This window comes from Macaca thibetana, chromosome 9, assembly GCF_024542745.1.
Source record: "Macaca thibetana thibetana isolate TM-01 chromosome 9, ASM2454274v1, whole genome shotgun sequence".
NCBI classification, from domain to species: domain Eukaryota; kingdom Metazoa; phylum Chordata; class Mammalia; order Primates; family Cercopithecidae; genus Macaca; species Macaca thibetana.
In genome coordinates this window covers 28,309,550-28,330,115 of record NC_065586.1, presented here as the reverse complement: position 1 = coordinate 28,330,115, position 20,566 = coordinate 28,309,550, and the positions used below count along the sequence as shown (strand labels likewise).

Here is a 20,566-nt window from a genome sequence, read left to right as displayed (position 1 = left end):
GTTAACTTTGTGTACCACAAACACTAATAAGAATATAACTAAAAAATGGTCACATTTTAACAGCTATAGATATAATGCACATCTGAAGACTGTCTCATATACATCTAGGTAAGGGGAAAATATATATTGCCTTTGTTCAACGTCAGAACTGCTGAATCAGAGGGTGAAATAATGTGAAGCAAAATACAAACATTTTGTTGGATAGCACTGAGCAAGCATAGTGGCAAAACAAAACCAAAAAAATAACACTCTGAGATTGTTTATCTTCTTTTAAAACTGAATGGTTTGGGCCAGGGTTGGGGATATGGTGGCGAGAACCAAAAAATTTAATCACCCAAGTTGATCTCCTACCTGCTTCACCAGACTTGGCTCTGAATGAATTTCAGTTATTTCCAAAAACTAAATCTCCCAAAGGATGAAGAGTTTTCATCACTGAGGATATTTAAAATAATACTGCAGCCTCTAAAAACAATTTAAAAGAAGAATTTCCCAAAAATGTTCTGAGCAATGGCAACATTGCTGGAGTAAGTAGACAGCTTCCCAAGGTGATTAGTTTGAAGGGAACAACTCTCATTTGGAGGTATAAGTTCTGAAATGCTTGTTTAGAAAACAACAATAAAAACAACAGTTCAATTATTTTGCTACCTCATAGCATGAAATAAAAAATAGGAAAATCAATCAAATGAAAACCATTCATTCAACAAATGTCATTTAAAGTTGTGTTGTTAATGAACACAGAAAAGTGCTAACACAATACAGCAGTATAGAACTATCTAAAAGTCATCTGTATAGGGTCACAGTTAAGCTACTGGGAAAGCCTGACATACACGGGAAACATCGGCCCAAGTTTTAGATAGGAGACTTTGGCTTTCATCAATATACTCAAACCAAAACTGCTATGAGGAGGTTACAAAGCAATGTAATTCCAACAAATATTGTAAAATCATGTGCCTTTCTGGTACAAGTATCACAAATCTTTACCCCATCATATTCCACTGTGTAAAATTTTAAAGAGCCACTTTCTTCAAAATAACCCAGGCTTTACTACTAGAGACAATAACCTACCTCTTGTATACAGGTTTGTCTTTGTAAATTTTACAACATATAAGCCTACTTTAGAGTATTCATGGAGTTTAAAGTTGTTATATTTTACAGATACATCTTCAAACAATGCAATATACCAGTATACTATCATTAAACAAAACAATGTGGTCTCAATATACAATATCGACGTACCTTGAGCGCTGAAGACTTCGAGGAGAGACAGGTTCATGACCTTGCTGCTTGTCAGCAGTTACAGGCTGCTGTGTGGCTGACTGTGACACTGGTCCTTGCTTAACTACTGGAGTACTAACCTGAAATGTCAAAATCTGGTGAGATGGTCTCCAAATCTAATCCACATCTCTCCCCCCAAAATCTAGGTAATAGTCTTAGAACATGTAAAATATGGTGTTTCAAAGAAGACTGTCAAGTTCTAAAACTTCGATATCTCATTTCTTTGTAAAAATGGCCCAAGGTCATAAAATTACTTCCCTATCAAACCAGTGTAAGAAACTAGCTCTCCTCCTTTACAACTCAGTTTTCTTTCCAATACATTATTATCTCTTCTGATTTGTTACTTTTATATCAATAAAAGTAAATATGTATGCTACCACATCATACACATATGGATGCTTAGATTTTAATGACATGGAGAAACAATGTGATTCGGCTATGAGAAAATGAGTTATGGCCCATATAAAGTTCATCATGAGTGTTTTTCAAAGAGATGTTACTCTACAGAGGTAGACTGAAGTCCATGATTGCCAATCAGGATACATATTATATTCAGAAGCCACAGAAAGAAAATAAGCAGTTTAAAATATAAGCTCTAAATTGAGGCACAAAGGCAGATGGAGTCCTTTGTGATAAACCACACCTCACTGCTGTTTTTCTTTTGGTGGGGTGAGGGGATATGATTAATAATTCTCCCTAACAAATCTGGAACGTCCTGCTTAACTTCTGAATATTACCTATCAATTCTAGTCAAGTCTTATAAAGAACATTTTAGTAAGCACTAAAAGCTCAAATGTTCAATTATTTTAAAAACAACTTGAAGAAGTTTTCGGAACACAAAAAACTGATAGCTATCTGTTTAAAGGACTTTTTTTTTTTTCTTCGAGACAGGGTCTTATTCTGGTTGCCTAGTCTGGAGTGCAGAGTGACGTGATCTTGGCTCACTCCAACCTTGAATTCCCAGGCTCAGGTGATTCCCCCACCCCAGCCTCCTGAGTAGTACAAATTGCCATGCCCAAATAAGTTTTTTTTGTTGTTGTTTTTTAAAGACAGAGTTTTGCTCTCTCGCCCAGGCTGGAGTGCAGTGGCGTGATCTTGGCTCAACTGCACCTCCACTTTCCAGGTCAAGTGATTCTCATGCCTCAGCCTCCTGAGTAGCTGGGATTATAGGTCTGTGCCACTAATTTTGGTAATTTTAGTAGAAACTGGGTTTTGCCTGTTGGCCAGGCTTTTTTCAAACTCCTGGCCTCAAGTGATCTGCCTGCCTCGGCCTCCCCCAGTAAATTTTCAAATTATTTTTGTAGAGATGGGGTCTTGCTGTATTGCCCAGGGCCTAACTGAATCCTCCTGCCCTGGCCTCCTAAGTGCTGTAATTATGGGTGTGCGCCACTGCGCCCAGCCTGCTTAAAGGAGTTGAAATGCTCAGTTTACAAGTGACTATAAAACCAATACTGCCACTTATTTCACTTTTAACCACTATTTACTATACTCTTAAAATATCACCCTGAAGAAAAGTTCTAAGCTCCAAAAATAACGTATCTTTTGCTGAAACTCACATTTTAATTCTTTCCTCCTTAAAATACTGGTGAATGATAAGGAACTGCATGACAAACTAACAACTGTAACTTGGAATTTTAAAAATCAATCTAAATTGGCCCTAAAACATGCATTGATCAATGGCCAAGGTAGGGAAGGGATGAACAAACGGGAAGACTTAAAAGCTGACCAACCACCTCTTTCAAGTTGTATTTCAATGCATTTTTATTTTTGGGCTGCTGCTTAAGATCTTACAAATAATTATTTGGCATTAAAAAGTTTGAAACAGCCCACTGTTTCAAAACTACTCAAAAGAAATTCCCCCTATATTTACCATTTAGCCCAGAAATTTTCTAACTGCACCTATGGAGCCAACCATGTGAGATTCTGCTGGGACAAATACAGGCAATATAAGCTTAGTAAAATGGGTCCCTGTATTCACAAACACCTAGGTTTCAAATTCTGACTCTACCACAAAAACTAGACTTAACTGAGAGTCTGATTTTCTTATCTATTAAATGAAGCAAGTGATGCTCATGATGTGAAAGTTGAACATACATTAAGTTCTTAGCACAAAAACTGCCTCATTTTTGAAATACAAATATGGCAAAGTTGCTGGAAAACATGTTCACTCATGTCTTTTGGAGTCTGAAAATTCTACAAATATTAAGACTCACAGTATACCCTCTTTATCTCACTCTCCATGGGACAAATCCCAAAACCATTAGGGAACAGACTCAGAAGGTGTATTAAAGCAGCACAGATTCAAAGCCCCCCTCTATCCCTCAGTGAACTGAGAAATTCTAGGCTGCATCTACTATCATACCTGTCATCCATTCCACCACTACACCTCATTCTCATAGAGCTTTTTCTGTAACAGATTCTAAAATGTTATTGATTTTCCAAAAGTAGTTTCTTTCCCAAATATCCCTCAAAGGTGACATACCTTTGGCTGTGATGAAACAGGAGGAGTACTGATCAAGGGTTTGATAGGGACTGTGTTAGTTTGAGGTGTGCTTATTCTTGGAGAAACATATGATCTTGGGGATGACGCATCAGACGTTAAAGACATCGGAGACTGATTAGATGGCTGGGCTGTAAAAGAGGGAAGCAATTAATTTTAAAGAAAAACAAAACAAAACAAAAAAACTAAGTCCTTTGTAATATATGTGGTAACAATCTTTGTATCACTCTAAACCCCCCACCCCCATATTACCCAGAGAACACTTATCGGAATAAATCAGAATCTGACCTTCTCACTGGGCCACACTGACTAAGTGAGCTGTGTGTTCAGAGGTAAGCACACCCAGTGTGGCCCACTCTCCTTTATGTGGCTGGAACAGGAAGCTAGGCCTGAACCTATTCTCACATGGAAGGCCTCCTCACCATCCTTATTTCTTCTTTCTTATTCTACATTTAGGCCCAGGTATCCCACGCAGTCTCCTGCTCATGAGGCTAGCCAGAGGGTTGCAAGAGTCTTTGCACCATTATACTTCCATTCCAGACAAGGCATTCCTGCTGTTTATCAGCTTTCTGACAAAGTGACCCTTTCACTTCCCATTTGCTCCTACGTGTATCTCTCTCCATTTGGATACCTTCATGAAGAGGGATATCTAATTCAAGGCAGAAAATGAGCATTTCCATATTATCCAGTCAAAAAACATCTAACGTCAATCTGAACCAAACTTCAACTCTTCAAATACATGCAATGTTCACAAAGATATATGGCATATCATAGTTTACTTTCAGCTTTGGCATAAAAAAACTCATTAACAAAGTCTGAATTAAATGCTGTATTAAATAATTACAGATTTGATGGCAATACCTTAAGACAAATGTCAAAACTTGCTTCATCTAAAAAGAAAGGAAATAAAAATACTACTGTATATGCCAGTGTTACCAAAAAAAATTGTAGCTAATCTCTTAAAAAACAAACAAAAAAAACAGAAGAAAAAAACTACATACAAAAAGGGCTATTAATTCCAAAACAAAATCAAGATACCACTGTAGAGATATCTAAGATGAGTAAGAATACCTTGTGTAGAGAGCTGAGCAGCTTGAGAAATCAGAGACGTTATGTTGAAAGCAGATGGTCCAGCAGTAAGAAACTTATGAATTATAGACTGCAGAGAGGCTTGTGTCACAGCTGCTGTAAGAACTAAAAACACATTATTTCATACATTCGTATAAAAACAGGAGGCTTATGTGGCATTAGTAACAACTTGACAAGGAAGAGAACCCACAAGAAACTGGAATATTTCAACCTAGAACTCTCAAAATAAAAGCCTACTAGGAGTAATACAATGGGTCCCAAGATTTGAAACAATCTGAGGCAGAGACAAAGAAACTTAATGGGTTTACAATAAAGGTAAACCAACAGAATTTCTTTTACACTAATAAATTAAGATGATCACCTGAACAAAGTCTCTCTACAAAATTTAATGAGTGTTCATAGGAACTTCCAATTACGTCAGAAACCTATTTGTGAGTGTTCAGTATGTTATATGAAATTAACTGGATAAACGATTGCTATTTCATATGACTGCCTTTTTAGACAAGCTGGCCATTCAAATCCTACATCAAGATCCACCCTAATAATCTAAAAATGGATAAAAAAAAAGGGAGTATTGGCTGGACATGGTTAGCTCACACCCAGCACTTTGGGAGGCTGAGGCGGGTGGATCACCTAAGGTGAGGAGTTCGAGAGCAGCCTGCCCAACATAGTGAAACGCTGTCTCTATCAAAAATGCAAAAAATTAGCTGGGCATCGTGGCAGGTGCCTGTAATCCCAGCCACTAGGGAGGCTAGGGCAGGAGAATAGCTTGAACCTAGGAGGCGGAGGTTGCAGGGAGGCGGAGGTTGCAGTGAGCGAAGATTGTGCCATTGTACCCCAGCCTGGGCAACAAGAGCAGAAACTCCATCTCAAAAAAAAAAAAACAAAAAAACCCCACGTATTTAGAAATACCATGTATTTTTGATGTGTTACATATTTTATTATTGACATTAACTATTATTTCTTCAAGCATTTATTCTGGAGACAGGGTTGTGCAATCACAACCTGTCTTCACCACAGCCTTCACCTTCCAGGCTTAAGTTATTCTCCCACCTCAGCCTCCCAAGTAGCTGCAACTACAGGCGTTCATCACCACGCCTAGCTATGTTTTTGTATTTTTAGTAGAGATGGGGTTTCACCATGTTGCCCAGGCTGGTCTCAAACACCTGGGCTTAAGTGGTCCACCAGTCTCGGCAAGTGCTGGGATAACAGGCATGAGCCATGGCATCTGGCCTCCTCAAACTATCTAAAAGCCCCACTTTGCCTAAATGAAACATTTACCTACCATACAAGAGAACTGTGTGGTTAGAGAATAAAATAAAAATACAAAGAAATTAAGGACAGTAAGAACAGACTAATGACCAACTAGCCTGAGATAGCTTTATTTTTAGGATAAGAACTTAACCACTTAACACTACTTTTAAGTATATTATGTGAAAATGTACACAAAAAAATTGATCATTTTATTTTTATTTATTTATTTTGAGATGGAGTCTTGCTCTGTCAGCTAGGTTAGAGTGCAGAAGCACCATCTCAGCTCACTGCAACCTGCGTCTCCTGGGTTCAAGCGATTCTCGTACCTCAGCCTCCTGAGTAGCTGGGATTTACAGGCATGTGCCATCACGCCTGGTTAACTTTTGTATTTTTAGTAGAGACAGCGTTTCACCATCTTGGTCAGGCTGGTCTCAAACTCCTGACCTCAGGTGATCCACCTGCCTTGGCCTAAAAATTGATCATTCTCAACAGAAAATTTTGCAATGCTCTTAGGAATTAACATGTGACTCTGAATAGTTTGCAAATTAAACTGCATCTGTTTTTATTCACACTTTTTCAAAGTGGCTGCCTAAATATTCTGAAACATAAATAGCATTACTGAAAAAGCAAGGCTGGAATTAAATAATGCAATTCACCAGAAAAAAATGGCAGTATTTTATCTAGTACCCATCTCCTCCCTTCTCAGAATTTTTTAAAAGTGTTTTAAGTAGCTACCCGAATTCCTACTTTTCTAGTAATTAGCATATTTTAAATATTCTGAGTAATTATTTATACAGATTTTTTAGAAACATACCAGAAGTTTTTATACCAATTTCAACAAATGCTCTACTGTTTTGATGTAAAATTTCACCATGAACATTACATACATAGAATGGCTTATCTCCAGTAACTACCAGACGCCTAACAAGTATTGAAAAATATACACAAGATCCAAGCACCACTAACTCAATTATACTACCAATGGTCTTAAACTACAATGGATATAAATTTCCAAACTCAAACCAAAAAAAAACAATATTCAACTATAAATTTCAAAAGAAAACAAAGACCATTCCTAAACTGAGGATTTTACTACTTACATAACTTTGCACAATGCAAATAAATTTTTAAAAACTTACGAAGATTTACCTTCATTTATTTTAGATATGTCCACATTAGAATTATTAAGCTGCAGCGTGGCTTGCAAAGCAGGAAGCAATTGTCTAAGAAGATTTGGGTCCTGAAGTAAGGGAGGTATCGGTGACTGTGGAACAGGAGAAACAGGGACCGCTGAAGCAGATGTTGGAGGTGCAGATGTGGGGTTCAGTCCAGAGGCAGAAGATGTGGAAGGAGTTGTGCAAGAATGTGATACGGATTTGTCTCCTGATGTAGATTCTAAATAAAAAGACAATAAGCCTGAAAAATTACTTGAATAGAGAAAATTAGAACAAACATCTAAAGAACATCTCTCATGTGCCAGGCGCCTAACATAAGTAATCTCATTTAACCCTTACATTGGCGCACACAGAGGATGCTCAGTAAACATTCAAGTGACTAGAATAATGATTTAGACATTTCTCACCCTACTTCGTAGGTAAGAAAGCTGAACAACAAAAGTCAGATAAACCTGAAGCCATAAAACCTGGTAAATCATACCCATATCTGATTTGAAAAGTACCAATCTGTCCACTAGCAACGCTATCTCAAAGACAATTATTTATTAACCACATATTCAAGTAAGCTTCCATTAGGATAAAGGGACAATATTATTCTACAGAATTTAATTTATATCTCATAAAATAAGGTGAAAAATGTTTATGGCCACAATAACAACCTACCTAAATATGACACTGGTCTTAACACAAATCAGGATAGGTACCAAGGTGGTTACAACCAGAATGGGCTAAAGACATGATGAGAAAAGACTTTTATACTTAATAACTGAGTTTTGTAACTACATACTTCCCTTCTGTAATTCAATATATAAGGCAATGAGCTATTTGTTTCAATTAAAGATTATTAAAATTTAAAAGGACACTTTCATAGTAAAAACAACCCACCTTACAGTATTTAGAAATAAAGGATGTATAAAATATGCATGGAAAATTATTTGAAAGCTGTTGTTTCAATTATTTATATAGATTTAAAAGTACCTGTAATCAAAGCCCCAAGAGCACTGTTAATAGTATTTGACAAGCTAGTAACATAAATCCTGAAGATTCCATATCCTGAAGAAAAAGAACACTGCCAGCAGGACATGTCCTGCCAAATTTTTAAAAACTTACATTTAAAACAAAGCCAGTTAAAGATAGACTGAACTTTTGTGCAGGTATTTAAGTCTTTAAAACTATTAGAGGAAAACACAGAAAGGTATCTGTAACACCAAGCAGAAGACGTGTCAAGTTACAAAAAGCAAAACAATTATATTCAAAGTGGTAATCAGAATATTTAAAGAACTTCTATAAGTCAAAAAAGACAAACTGTCCAATAGAAAAATGTACAGAAGACATTATTTCAAAGAAGGAACTTGAATGCCTAGGAAATTCAAGAAAAGATGCTCAACTTCATTATCAGGAAAATGTAAAATAAAGCAACATAACCCTTTACACTCACCATAATGCAAAAATTTAAAAGTTAGACAATACCAAATGTTGGCAAAGAGTAATGAGAACATTTACTTAACATTTCTGGTGGATAATAAATTGATACAACCACACTGGAAAGTAATTTGGTATTATTTAGAAAAGTTGAAGAGACAAACACTACATGACCCAGTAATTCCCCTTTAGGTACACATCCTCAGAGAAACTCAGATATATGTAAATCAGGAGAAATATTCAAAGACTATCAGAACAGCATTGTTTGCTTTATTTTAGCACAAAACTAGAAACGATCTATTTAAGATTTTCAAGATCATATATACAGTAATAGCAAGCTTACTGAAAACAGACTTGCCTATGAGTCTTTTTACACTACTATAAATGCTCAAAAGAGCTAGGGATAATAGCTCTCTAAAGTGTGGATCTTATACCTGATTTAAGTACAGTTCAAAAATGTGTTGATTAACCATGATGAACTCAGAAGGACTAAGATATTTTTATTTGTGTAAGGGTATACACTTTTAAAGGAGGGTGCTTGAATCCAGCAGACTGCCTATTATTTTCAGCTTTGCTGTTCTGGAGTCATAGACAAGCATAAAGAAACTCGAATAAAACGATAAAAGCTTTCCTTGTGAAAATTCTGCTGTCAGATGGATGTGGTGGCTCATGCCTATAATCCCAGCATTTTGTGAGGCTGAGGCAGGTGATTGCTTGAGCCCAGGATTTCAAAGACCAGCCTGGGCAACATGGGAAAACTCTGTCTCTACTAAAAATACAAAAAATTAGCCAGGTGTGGTGGCCTGCGCCTGGGGTACCAGCTACTTAGGAAGCTGAGGTGGGAGAATCACCTGAGCCACGAAGTCGTGGCTGCAGTAAGCCGTGATCAAGCCTCTGCTATCTAGTCTGGGCAATGGGAGTGAGACCTGGTCTTTATTTAAAAAAACAAACGAACAAACGAACAAACAAACAAAAAAACCCACTGCTGTCAGCTATTGTATTTTATGCGGCAATCAATTAGAGTCTATTAGCAGTATTCTCCAGATCGCATCCCTCTTAAAGGTTCTTTCACACACAATTTGGGGGCATCCTGATTAATATTAATAATGAAATACACTGTTTCTACTTACTGCATGAATTAAACTAGTATTAATATCCCCCTGAAATTATCTTCATTCTTTGTTATTTCTGTAAATTTTCTTCTGCTTTTAACAGAAACAAGTTGGAGAAGAAAGTGCAAGGTGTTTACAACTTTATTTGATGCTACCAAATCTACGAGACATGAAAAATTAACAGAAGGGCTTAAAACTCCTTCAGTGTTGCTCATCAAGACAAGCAAAAGGGAAAATACTCCAAAATCAAAAACAAATACACATCATCATCAACAAAAAACAGCAAAAACATCCTTAATTTCTATTTAATAAGTTTATTTACCCCAACAATAGACTTCTTTTGCAGTTTTGGGGAATTATAGGTGAGTAGTGTGGAAATCAGTTGATCTTACTTAGTATTTATGGGACTCCTGGGCAAGTGACATCTCTGAAGGCCAGAATTTCTCTATGAAAAGGTTTGGTTTTATTAAACCTTCTAAGAAAGGTGTTAGTCCTCAACAGACTGCTCATCGGAATCACTTTTAAAGTTAAAAAACTAAACGAAACAGATACCTGGGCTCCAAGCCACATCTACTGAACGGAAGCCTGGGCATATCTAACAACTTGTAAAAGTTCTATGTGTGATTCTGGCACTACTTGCTGTTTATGCAAAAATAGACTGGAGAACCTCCAAGGTTCCTTTTAACTTTAAAAACAAAAGAAAAACAAAGCAAAAAAGAAAAAATATAGCACAACGTGGGGAACTGAGTTGAATAAGGATACAATCAAGGACAGAAGCAAAATCTTTCATCCAGCAGGTCTTCAGCATGCTGTATTTACACTTTATTGCTCCACTCACTCAACCAAAGACACACATACAAACGTCCTTCCATAGCATGTTGCAAGTTATTTATATATTTCTTATGTCACATGCCTCAATCTACATAAATAATACTAATAGCGGACTGAGTTTCATAATACAAACATAAAATGCTATTCTGAGAGGTAGTTTTTATAGTTTTATCACTGAAATATTATAAAAGGTAGAAGTTTTATATTTAAAGTGTTGGTTGGGTGCCCCTTCCCTTTGGTTTGGAGTGCCCTTACTCCAAATCTAGCATATTACTCAGTATCCTCTATTACATAACATTTATTATCCCTCCTTTGCACTAGGAACATGAGATTCCTCAGGAGAGGAACTGTGTTGTACTTTTTTTTTTTTTCCTGAGATATAGTCATTCTCTGTCACCCAGGCTGGAGTGCAGTGGCGCGATCTTGGCTCACTGCAATCTCTGCCTCCCAGGTTCAAGTGATTCTCCTGCCTCAGCTGGGATTACAGATGCATGCCACCACACCCAGCAAATTTTTTGTATTTTTAGTAGAGATGGGATTGTGCCATGTTGGCCAGGGTGGTCTTGAACTCCTCGCCTCAACTATCTGCTCATCTCGGCCTCCCAAAGTGCTGGGATTACAGGCATGAGCCACTGTGCCCGGCCTGTTGTACTTTTCTCTGTAGCCCTTGTAGAAAACAGGACTTGGCACCAAAATGGCATCAACATAAACTTGTTGCCTGGATGCCAGTTAATGACAGCATTCTTCAATACAGGTAACAGGAGCATGTACACGTGCATTTGCATTTAACTTCTAGGCCAATCATCTTTATTGGCCTCAAAACTGATAATGCTAAACAAACAAACAAAAAACTTGATAATGCTGGGAAGGTAGGCCTTATGCTTCCATCGATGTAACAGTCAAAGAAAATGATGAACAGCTCATTTTATGCTATATTCATAAAGCTAAGTAACACTATGTAAAGACAAATTTAAGTTATTTTAAATAATCTTATAAAATAACTCAAACCACCTTTTGTAAACACAAAGGCAATAAAACTTTGGAATAATTTTTAAAAAACAGTGTATTTTTAGTATACAAATACCTAATTTTCATTAACACTTTCATTTGTCTGAAACCTTTTAGGCTAATTTGTTAGGATATGAGGCTAACATGCTTAATAACATGTTTTACATGTTTGCAACAAACTGAACATAAATACAAAATCCACATCTTTGAAAACAGCTAAACACAAATGAATTTACATAAGAGAGAATGCAGTGTTTCTCATTAACAACTCAGTTCAATGCATTCTTCTGCTCTTGAAGAGTATCAGCATGACTCTCATTGCTTCAATGCAAACTTTTCCAAGCATTCAGGAAACCTAGACTACAGATCAAGCTCGTCCATGAGGCCTAGGACAGCTTTGAATGTGGCTCAACACAAATCTGTAAACTTTCTTAAAACATGCAATTTTTAAAAAAGCTCATCAGCTTTCATTAGCGTATTTTATGTGTGGACCAAGACAATTCTTCTTCTTCTAATGCGGCCCAGGGAAGCCAAAAGATTGGACACTCCTACTTTAAATGGTCTTTCATAATCACTCTTTGGTAATGGAATACCTGGTTTTAGCTCTAGTGTTGACTTGTGTGTGCCTATGATCTTTCAAAAGATATTTTGTGATCTCTTCCTAAGCTATTTTAAACCTTCCTTCACTCTCCCATTTGATATTTCTGTGCCTTGTGTATCTCTGACCAATTATTTGGTATGTGCTATAAATGTCACCCTTCAATTTTAAGTTGTAAGTATTTGCTTTAAGAGACAACACTTCTTAATGCTTTGTAATTATAAATAATTCACTTGTATTTCCAAATTCTGCTGGGGTGGGGGGTGGCAGCTTACCAAAGACTAGACACATAAAAATCTGTTGCTATAACCTCTTTCTAGGGTTTAAATTATCACTTCAACTCTTCCTATAGGTACACTTGCAAACTACTGTAAATAAAGCCAAACTTTATTTCTGAGCTGAATTTTTCTGGTATCTCAAATCCTTTTCAATATACGGAAGATCTAAAATGATACTGGTAATAAGTGCACTTCTAATCATTACTTTCCTGTTGTGTTTCGACAGTTGCTCTAATACTGAGCAGGACAAGGGAACACGTGAAACTCAAATTACTGCTACAAAGGCAGCCTGCTTTATTTTGTAATAGTGGTGTTACATGGGAGACACAGAGCAAATTATGAAGATGTATGTAAGTGTAGTAAGGAAAAAAACATAAAGTAGGTAGGTGACAACACCTAAATCTGACTTTAATTTTTAAATTCATGAGTATTTTTACTCATGTATCCTTCTAGATCTCAATGCATTTATAAATGTACATAAATACACTGATGTTTTATAATGAAGACAGTATCCTTTTTTAACTTGTTTTATTCAACTGAGAAAATCTTCATGTTAATACATACAAAAGATAAGCAATTTCCAACAGACATTGCTAAAGTGACATCCCATACTAGCAAGACCCACTTACACACTCCACATACTGTGCTTCCCAGAAACATTCCATTGTTGTCACTAGTCTCAAGAGTGAAAAATATCCTCATAGTAATCTTAATTTTCAACATGCACTAGCAATCTTTCTCTTGCATTGTTTTTATCCTGGTAAAGTATACACAGCATCAAACTTACTATTTTAACCATTTTACAAGTATAAGGCAATGTCATTAAGTACATCCACATTTCTGTGCAGCTATCACGACTATACGTCTCCAGAACATTTTCATCTTCCCAAACAGAAACTTAACACCCACTCCCACCCCGGACACCACCGAACAGTCCCTGGTAACTACTATTCCAGTTTCTGTCTGTATGAATTTGCCCATTCTAGGTACCCTTGTATATGTGGAATCATAAAATGTGTCCTTCTCCTCCTGGCTTATTTCATGTAATATTCTTAAGGTTCATCCATGTTGTATGTAGCATGTATCAGAATTTCACTCTGCTGATGAACACTTGATTGTCTCTAATGTTTGTTCTGTTGTGAATTGCTAAGAACAACCACATGTAAGCACGTCTGAGTCTCTGCCTTTCTTTTGGGTATGTATCTAGAAATGGAACCGCTGGATCCTACACATAATCCTATGTTTAACTTTTTGAAGAACATACAAACTGTATTCCAGAGTAGCTGCCTCATTTTACATTCCCACCAAAAGTACAAGGGTTTCAATTTTTCCACATCTTCCGAAACACCTATTTCCATTTTTTAATTATAATAGTCTTCCTAATGGGTATTAAGTGTTATTTCATTATGGTTTTTGAATTGCATTTCCCTAATGACTAATGAGGTTGAGCATCTCTTCATGTGCTTACTGGCCACCAGAATGTCTTGTTTGCAGAAATGTTTATTTGAGTCCTTTGCCCATTTATGAACTATGTTGTTTTATGTGGTTGAGCTGGACTTCTACGTATATTCATTCATACCTTATCAACATACATGATTTACAAATATTTTATTTCATTCTATGAATTGCATTTTCACTCCCTTTGATGTACAAGTTTTTTAATACTGATGAAGTCCAATGTGCCTGTTTTTTTCTTTTGTTGCCTGTGCTTTGGTATTATATTTCAAGAAATCATGGCCAACTCCAATACCATTTAGATTTTGTTTCCTTCCAAGTGTCTTAGTGTTTTAGTTCTTAACTTTAGGTCTTTGATCCATTCTCAGTGAATTTTTGTATTTGGTGCAATTGCCCTTTTCTTATTTTCTGTTCATAGTCTTTGTCTATTGTTCCATTGGATTGTCTTTCTCATAATGCTTTGTATCTTTTTATGTATCTTCAACGTATCTTGTTACCTATGTTTCAAGTATTTTCTCCTGTCTGATAGTTATCTTTCAACCTTAGCTTATTGTTATTAACTTTCCATAAAGAAGTTTTAAATGTGTTATTTGTGGTCAAATTTATTAATTTTTAAAAAGACAAATCCATTTGGGTCTTGATGAATATTTTCCTTACCCTCAAACTACAAACAATATTTCCTAATACTCTTTTGATCAGTTATTTCTTCATTAAGTTGACTAAACCTAGTTAAACTTAATGACTAAGACTAAATTCCTACACCAATGTATTCGATTATTCAATAAATATTTGAATAACTATGGCCAATCTTTGTAACTTTTCATGAGTAGTAACCCTGAAAATTATTTTAAAGCAAATCAACTGAGTGCTACCACTGCCAGTTAATGACCATCTATATCAGCTATAAGAGCCTAGCTTTAATACATACTGAAGTTTTTGACTTCATTCAATTGTCATTTAGTCTACAGATAGCATAAAAACAGAAGGGAATTTTACTTCAAGTGACTGACTCACACCTCATATTAACATGACTAGTCTGTCCTGCCCATTACATATGGCACCAGCATGTGAGTATGTGATTATTTACATACGTTCATACTGAGAGCTAGCTTGAGGTTACTAAATAGGTCTAATCCTATGGCTACTTTGTTTTGTTTTCACATTTATCTCTGCTAATAAATCGTAATTCTAAATCACTAAATAAGGAACTTATTGAATAAGGTTATTAAACTCTCCTGACAACCTGGTCATAGCAAACAGTAAGGACCCACGTTTCCTCTTTTGTCATTTCACAAATCTGGAAGGGATGACAGAGTTAGAGCAGGTTTAAAATGGCCACTGGGGAGCCAAATGATAAAACTCAGTTTTACATTTTTTTTTTTGGTGTATCAGAGTTTCTCTTTTTATGGTTGTCCAATAAAGTGATCATATATAGATGTTCAAATGTTCCCCTAACAAACAAATATAGACCTAAATGGGGTCACCTCACTCCCTTGTTTCACTCTACCTAACATCAAGACTGTTCTCTGCAAAAGTAAAGAGCTCTGCAGCTTTCTCTACCCTTCTGACCACTCACACAGGCACAAACCTTGAGTTCACCTTAGGTTCTTTCTCTCAAATGACACATTGGCATCAAACAGATATAAATCCATTGCTGGTATGCTTTAATCGGATGCACAACACATATACAAACTTCTTTTTCTTCAAATACTTTTTTAACCATGACCAGTGCAAGTGCTCCCAACTCTCAACACCTGTTCTTATAGCATCCATCTACAACAAATATTTATACATACAACATGGATGCCTATACAACATCCATTACACACGTTGTATAGGCATCCATCCAACATTTACACACTGTTGTATAGGCATCTACAACAAACATTTACACACTGCCTATTATTTGTCAACCACTAGGAATAGAGCAGTGGTTAAGAAAGACAAAGACTCTGCTCTTGTACACAGCATCCACCACTGACAACTTTAGACAGAGCTCAGCTGTACTATTAGTGCTTAACACCAACAGGCCAACCTGATTTGAACCATCAGTGCTTAATATAAATTATTTAATTGTTAAGAAAAACCTAAACAAGTAAAATCACTAAGTTGATGAGAAGAGTCAATAGAAAGCTTAATTTAAATAACATGGATGTCCCCGTTGAGGAAAAAAAAAATATATGTCAAACAGACACTTCAGAAACACGAAGAACAATCTAAATGAACAATCTAAACAGACTAAATGGAAAACAACCTGTAAAGATTACAGTTGCTATAAAACTTATCTAAGGATGTAACAGTCTTCAATTAACATACAAGGAGAAGTACTTGGAAAGGCTGCACAATTTCCCCTATATAAACAGATAATTCCATGGTAGGTAATCGAGTTTCTTCCTACAAGTTTAAGAATACTACATATAAATTAGGCACATAATGCTTGTGATTAGCAAACACACTTCGTGAAATTTAAACTCGAATCTACTCTGTCAGAAATTTTACATTACGAGCATCCGAACTGACATAGATGTGCTGTATGTTAGTCTTTCATTATATTTGGTTTTGAGGAAAGAACAGGGTTGTGGAGAAGCTGCCTCTAACACTACATGTTTGAACTGGGGTAATGTTTAGGCTCTTCATTTCTAAGACAGAGATATTACCACCTTCCCTCACAGTGTTGTTTTAAGGAATAAACTAAAATGAACATAAGACAATTAGCATCAAACTGCATAGGGAAGGGTTAGAAGATGAATAAAGTATGAAATACAGTAAAACATAATGTTGAGCCCTAAAGGGGATATAATCTAATTGAAAAAACTGAAATTACAATGTTTAAGTTTGGTAACAATAGAGTACTGGATTCAACAGGACAGCAATCAAAGAAAGAACATGTTCTATTTAGCAAAAGCTCAGGACAGGAAAGATAATGGCAAGTCCTAAGAAATGTCCAAGTTTGCAACAGATGAATTAGAGAATTAAGAGTGAAATGGGTGGAGATCAAGCTAGCAAAACAGACTGCAACCATCCTGTCAAGTGCTTGCTATAATCTTACTAAGTATGGACTTTATCATTTGGATGTTTAAAAAACCACTAGAAGTTTCTAAGCAAGGAGCTGACACAATTCAATTTAAATTGTATAATGATGCCATTGTTAAGTGGATAGACTGGGTAAGAAGATAATCAGAAGATTATTTCAAGAGAACCTGGCCAGGCACTGTGGCTTGCACCTGTAATCCCAGCATGTTGGGAGGCCAAGGCCAGAGGACTGCTTGAGGCTAAAAGTTTGAGACCAGTCTAAGCAACACAGTGATTTTTACAAATTAACAAACAGGCCGGGCGCGGTGGCTCAAGTCTGTAATCCCAGCACTTTGGGAGGCCAGGACGGGCGGATCACGAGGTCAGGAGATCGAGACCATCCTGGGTAACACAGTGAAACCCCGTCTCTACTAAAAATACAAAAACTTAGCCGGGCGAGGTGGCAGGCGCCTGTAGTCCCAGCTACTCGGGAGGCTGAGGCAGGAGAATGGCATGAACCCGGGAGGCGGAGCTTGCAGTGAGCTGAGATCCGGCCACTGCACTCCAGCCTGGGTGACAGAGCGAGACTCCGTCTCAAAAAAAAAAAAAAAAAAAAAAAAAAAAAATTAACAAACAGAGAGAGATGATCTGAATTTCAGTAAGTGAAATCTCCACGAAAGATTTTTACAATTAAAAGAGAGAATCTGAATTTCAATGAGTGCTAAGAAAGAGCGCCCAAGATTTGTCAATGGGTGGGTGGGTGAGAATGTTTAAGAATAAGGCAAAGTTAGGGAGAACAGTGTTGTCAATTACTGCAAATCTAAGAATAAATTGTGGGAAAAGGAGAAATTAGGGACACATTGTATATGAGGATATGTAACAAATACTGAGAGTTTACACGTAGACATATAAGTCTGAACTAGAACTAAAGATTTGGTAGTCCTAACAGTAACAAAATGACTACCAAGGAATATGGTGAACAAGAAAAAGAACCAAACAGAGAAAAAAAGGCTGAGATGCTGATATGTAAGAAGCAGGAAGGAACAGAAATAGGCAACTGAAGGAGGGTAGTATCACAGAAGCCAGAGGAAGAATTTCAAAAAGGAGTTTAAAAGTGTTAAATGTACAAAGGTGACATGGGATAAATACTTTCAAAGGGCCATCAGAATTCTAACTGACAAGGATTTTTAAAATAAAGTTTTCTGTGAGCAAACTGTCAAAATTATAGGAACTTAAAAAACCAAAATGTCCTCTGGAAAATACAATAACTATAGCATTAATTCAGATTTCATCTCTCAGTTATTTCTCTTTGCAAATTTAATTCTGTCACAGGGTAAATCCGACATGTTATTTATAAATGTTGGTACAAACCATCTTGACCGAATTTGACATCTGGAACAAGCATTAATCTGACACATTATGTACTGTATGATATATAAAGTATATGGCTGAATAACAAGGAAAATTCAAATAACATGCATAGTACATACGCATGTATTACAAACATATAACATGTAATATACGAAAATTTCAAACAACATGTATTGATAGTTTAGCTTCTGCTCAACTATAAATATTAATCTATATTAATCTAGATTTTAAGGGGGCTACAAGTTCTTTTTTAGGATTCTTTAAAATCACACTGTAGTTCAAGGAGAGGGGAAATCAGAAACAAAAGAAATTCAACTATTTGAGCCCTTTGCCAACAAATTAAATAATGTGAATTAACGTATCAAGCCTCTCCTAAACCCACAGGACATTTAAAAGTGCATCAACACTTACTAATGGTCTGCTAATGGATTTACCCGTGACAATTTATTTACTGCGTTTTAATTTCCTTAGACTCTTAAAACATACTATGAAGTACAAGTTTCAGACTGTGAATGGTCTATGCAAATTTCATCACACTGCTTATGTTGTGTCACACCTTCTAAGTAGCTGTTCTTAAAATTTTTCTGTAACTTTTTAAACATGTAACTTTTTAAACTGTGATTATTGACACTGAGTTGGATAAACACAATTTGGGCTGCAATGTTTAACTTCCACTCCTCAGACTTAAGGTCCAATTCAGACATTAACACTCCTTATCTTATGGCCCACAACTTAATTTTCTAATCGCAAATTGAAACCAATAATGAAATGTTATACAGAATTAGTTTTAAAATATCTCTATTCCTATTAAGTATTAAGAGAAAACTGAGACGATTTATAAACTGTCAAGACAATGATCACAAAAACAGAAAATTGAAGAGACAGTTATTTGACTTTAAAAAATTACTTAAACCATTATTGTTACACATTAAGCACCTGACTTAATCCAGAGGCAAGAAACAGTTCTGAGGCTGGATAATTATAAATTAAAGAAAAAAGCTAAATATTGCTAACTCTACACCTAACTCTACACAGAAACATTCTAAAAGACTTTTTAAAAAATTTATAATTCGGAGACTTATAAGCCAAAGGAAATAATGTAATATATAAGAAACTTAGAAACTATAGTTCAACGTGCAGCATCTAGTAATAATGGCATACCTTTTCTTTCTGTTTTCTGTGCAGGGACAGAAGATGTGGGTGTAGGCAGTTTTGATAAAGTAGATGCTCCATTAGCATCAAATGATTTCTTTGGCTGGTGATCAGACTGTAGCGTAAATGGACTAGAAGGAACAGTGCTTGGGGTAGCAGTTGGATGAACCACTGGTTTGATGGGGTGCTGTACTGGCGTAGAACTACTGTGAGTCTCTGCTCTTGGCAGTCTGTAGTCTCTGTCATTGTGTCTGCTTGTTTGAGACAAAATATTCTGTGGGAGCAAACTACTGGCATCACTGGAATGCTTGTCTTCCACTTTAGTTCACAGTTCGAAAAAACAGATGTTGGAATGACAGAAGGGGGAAGAAAAAAGATTACATTAGAATCCTACCTTTAACATCAGCTAATTCAGCAACATACTTGTACTTACATATTCTTTTATAAAACTGCAAACCCAGTTAGTGTCTGCAGTTTACCACTGGCATGTAAATATGCAATACTGGAAGAAGAGGAGTTTTTGCTCAACTATAAATATTCATCTATACTCATATTTCAAGGGGGCTACACATTTTTTAAGGATTCCTTAGAATCACACTGTAGTTCAAACAAAACATACCAAAAACAACAACAACAACAACAAAAATCAACATATGGAGTTATAATACCGTCTCATAAAAATTTTTAAATTGTTTTAAAAGCAGAAAAAATACATGCTTCATTGTTTTACACTATGGGTCATAGATTTTAATAACTGAATTATTCACAGTGGTTCGACTGCAAAGGAATATTAGGCTTTATTAGCCTGGTCTTTCTAAATACTACATTAGCTAATTAGTTGCCTCTAAAGCAGTTTATACGAAGGCTTAAATGAAATCATTTTAAGATGACTGAAGTTATGACGAACTGTGAATACAGTAAGTAAACCAATCTGTAGTATTTTTAGTAATGTTACAAATAACCAGAGAGTTAGTAATAAAATCATGATGCATAATGCTATTTGAAAATAGAAGTCCAACACCCACAGCACAGTC

At 36.1% G+C, this 20,566-nt stretch overlaps 1 protein-coding gene across 3 annotated transcripts in view; it reads right to left on the bottom strand.

The window, feature by feature from the left end:
* Positions 1-20,566, bottom strand: part of WAC (WW domain containing adaptor with coiled-coil) — a 90,098-nt gene that overhangs the window by 5,377 nt on the left and 64,155 nt on the right. For all 3 annotated transcript variants that reach the window (XM_050804510.1, XM_050804508.1, XM_050804509.1), the window contains 5 exons: positions 19,542-19,850; positions 7,268-7,513; positions 4,847-4,969; positions 3,758-3,906; positions 1,237-1,355 (listed from right to left, as the gene is read on the bottom strand). In XM_050804510.1, the coding sequence (XP_050660467.1) occupies positions 1,237-1,355; positions 3,758-3,906; positions 4,847-4,969; positions 7,268-7,513; positions 19,542-19,850 (946 nt within the window). The remainder of the gene's footprint in view (positions 1-1,236; positions 1,356-3,757; positions 3,907-4,846; positions 4,970-7,267; positions 7,514-19,541; positions 19,851-20,566) is intronic.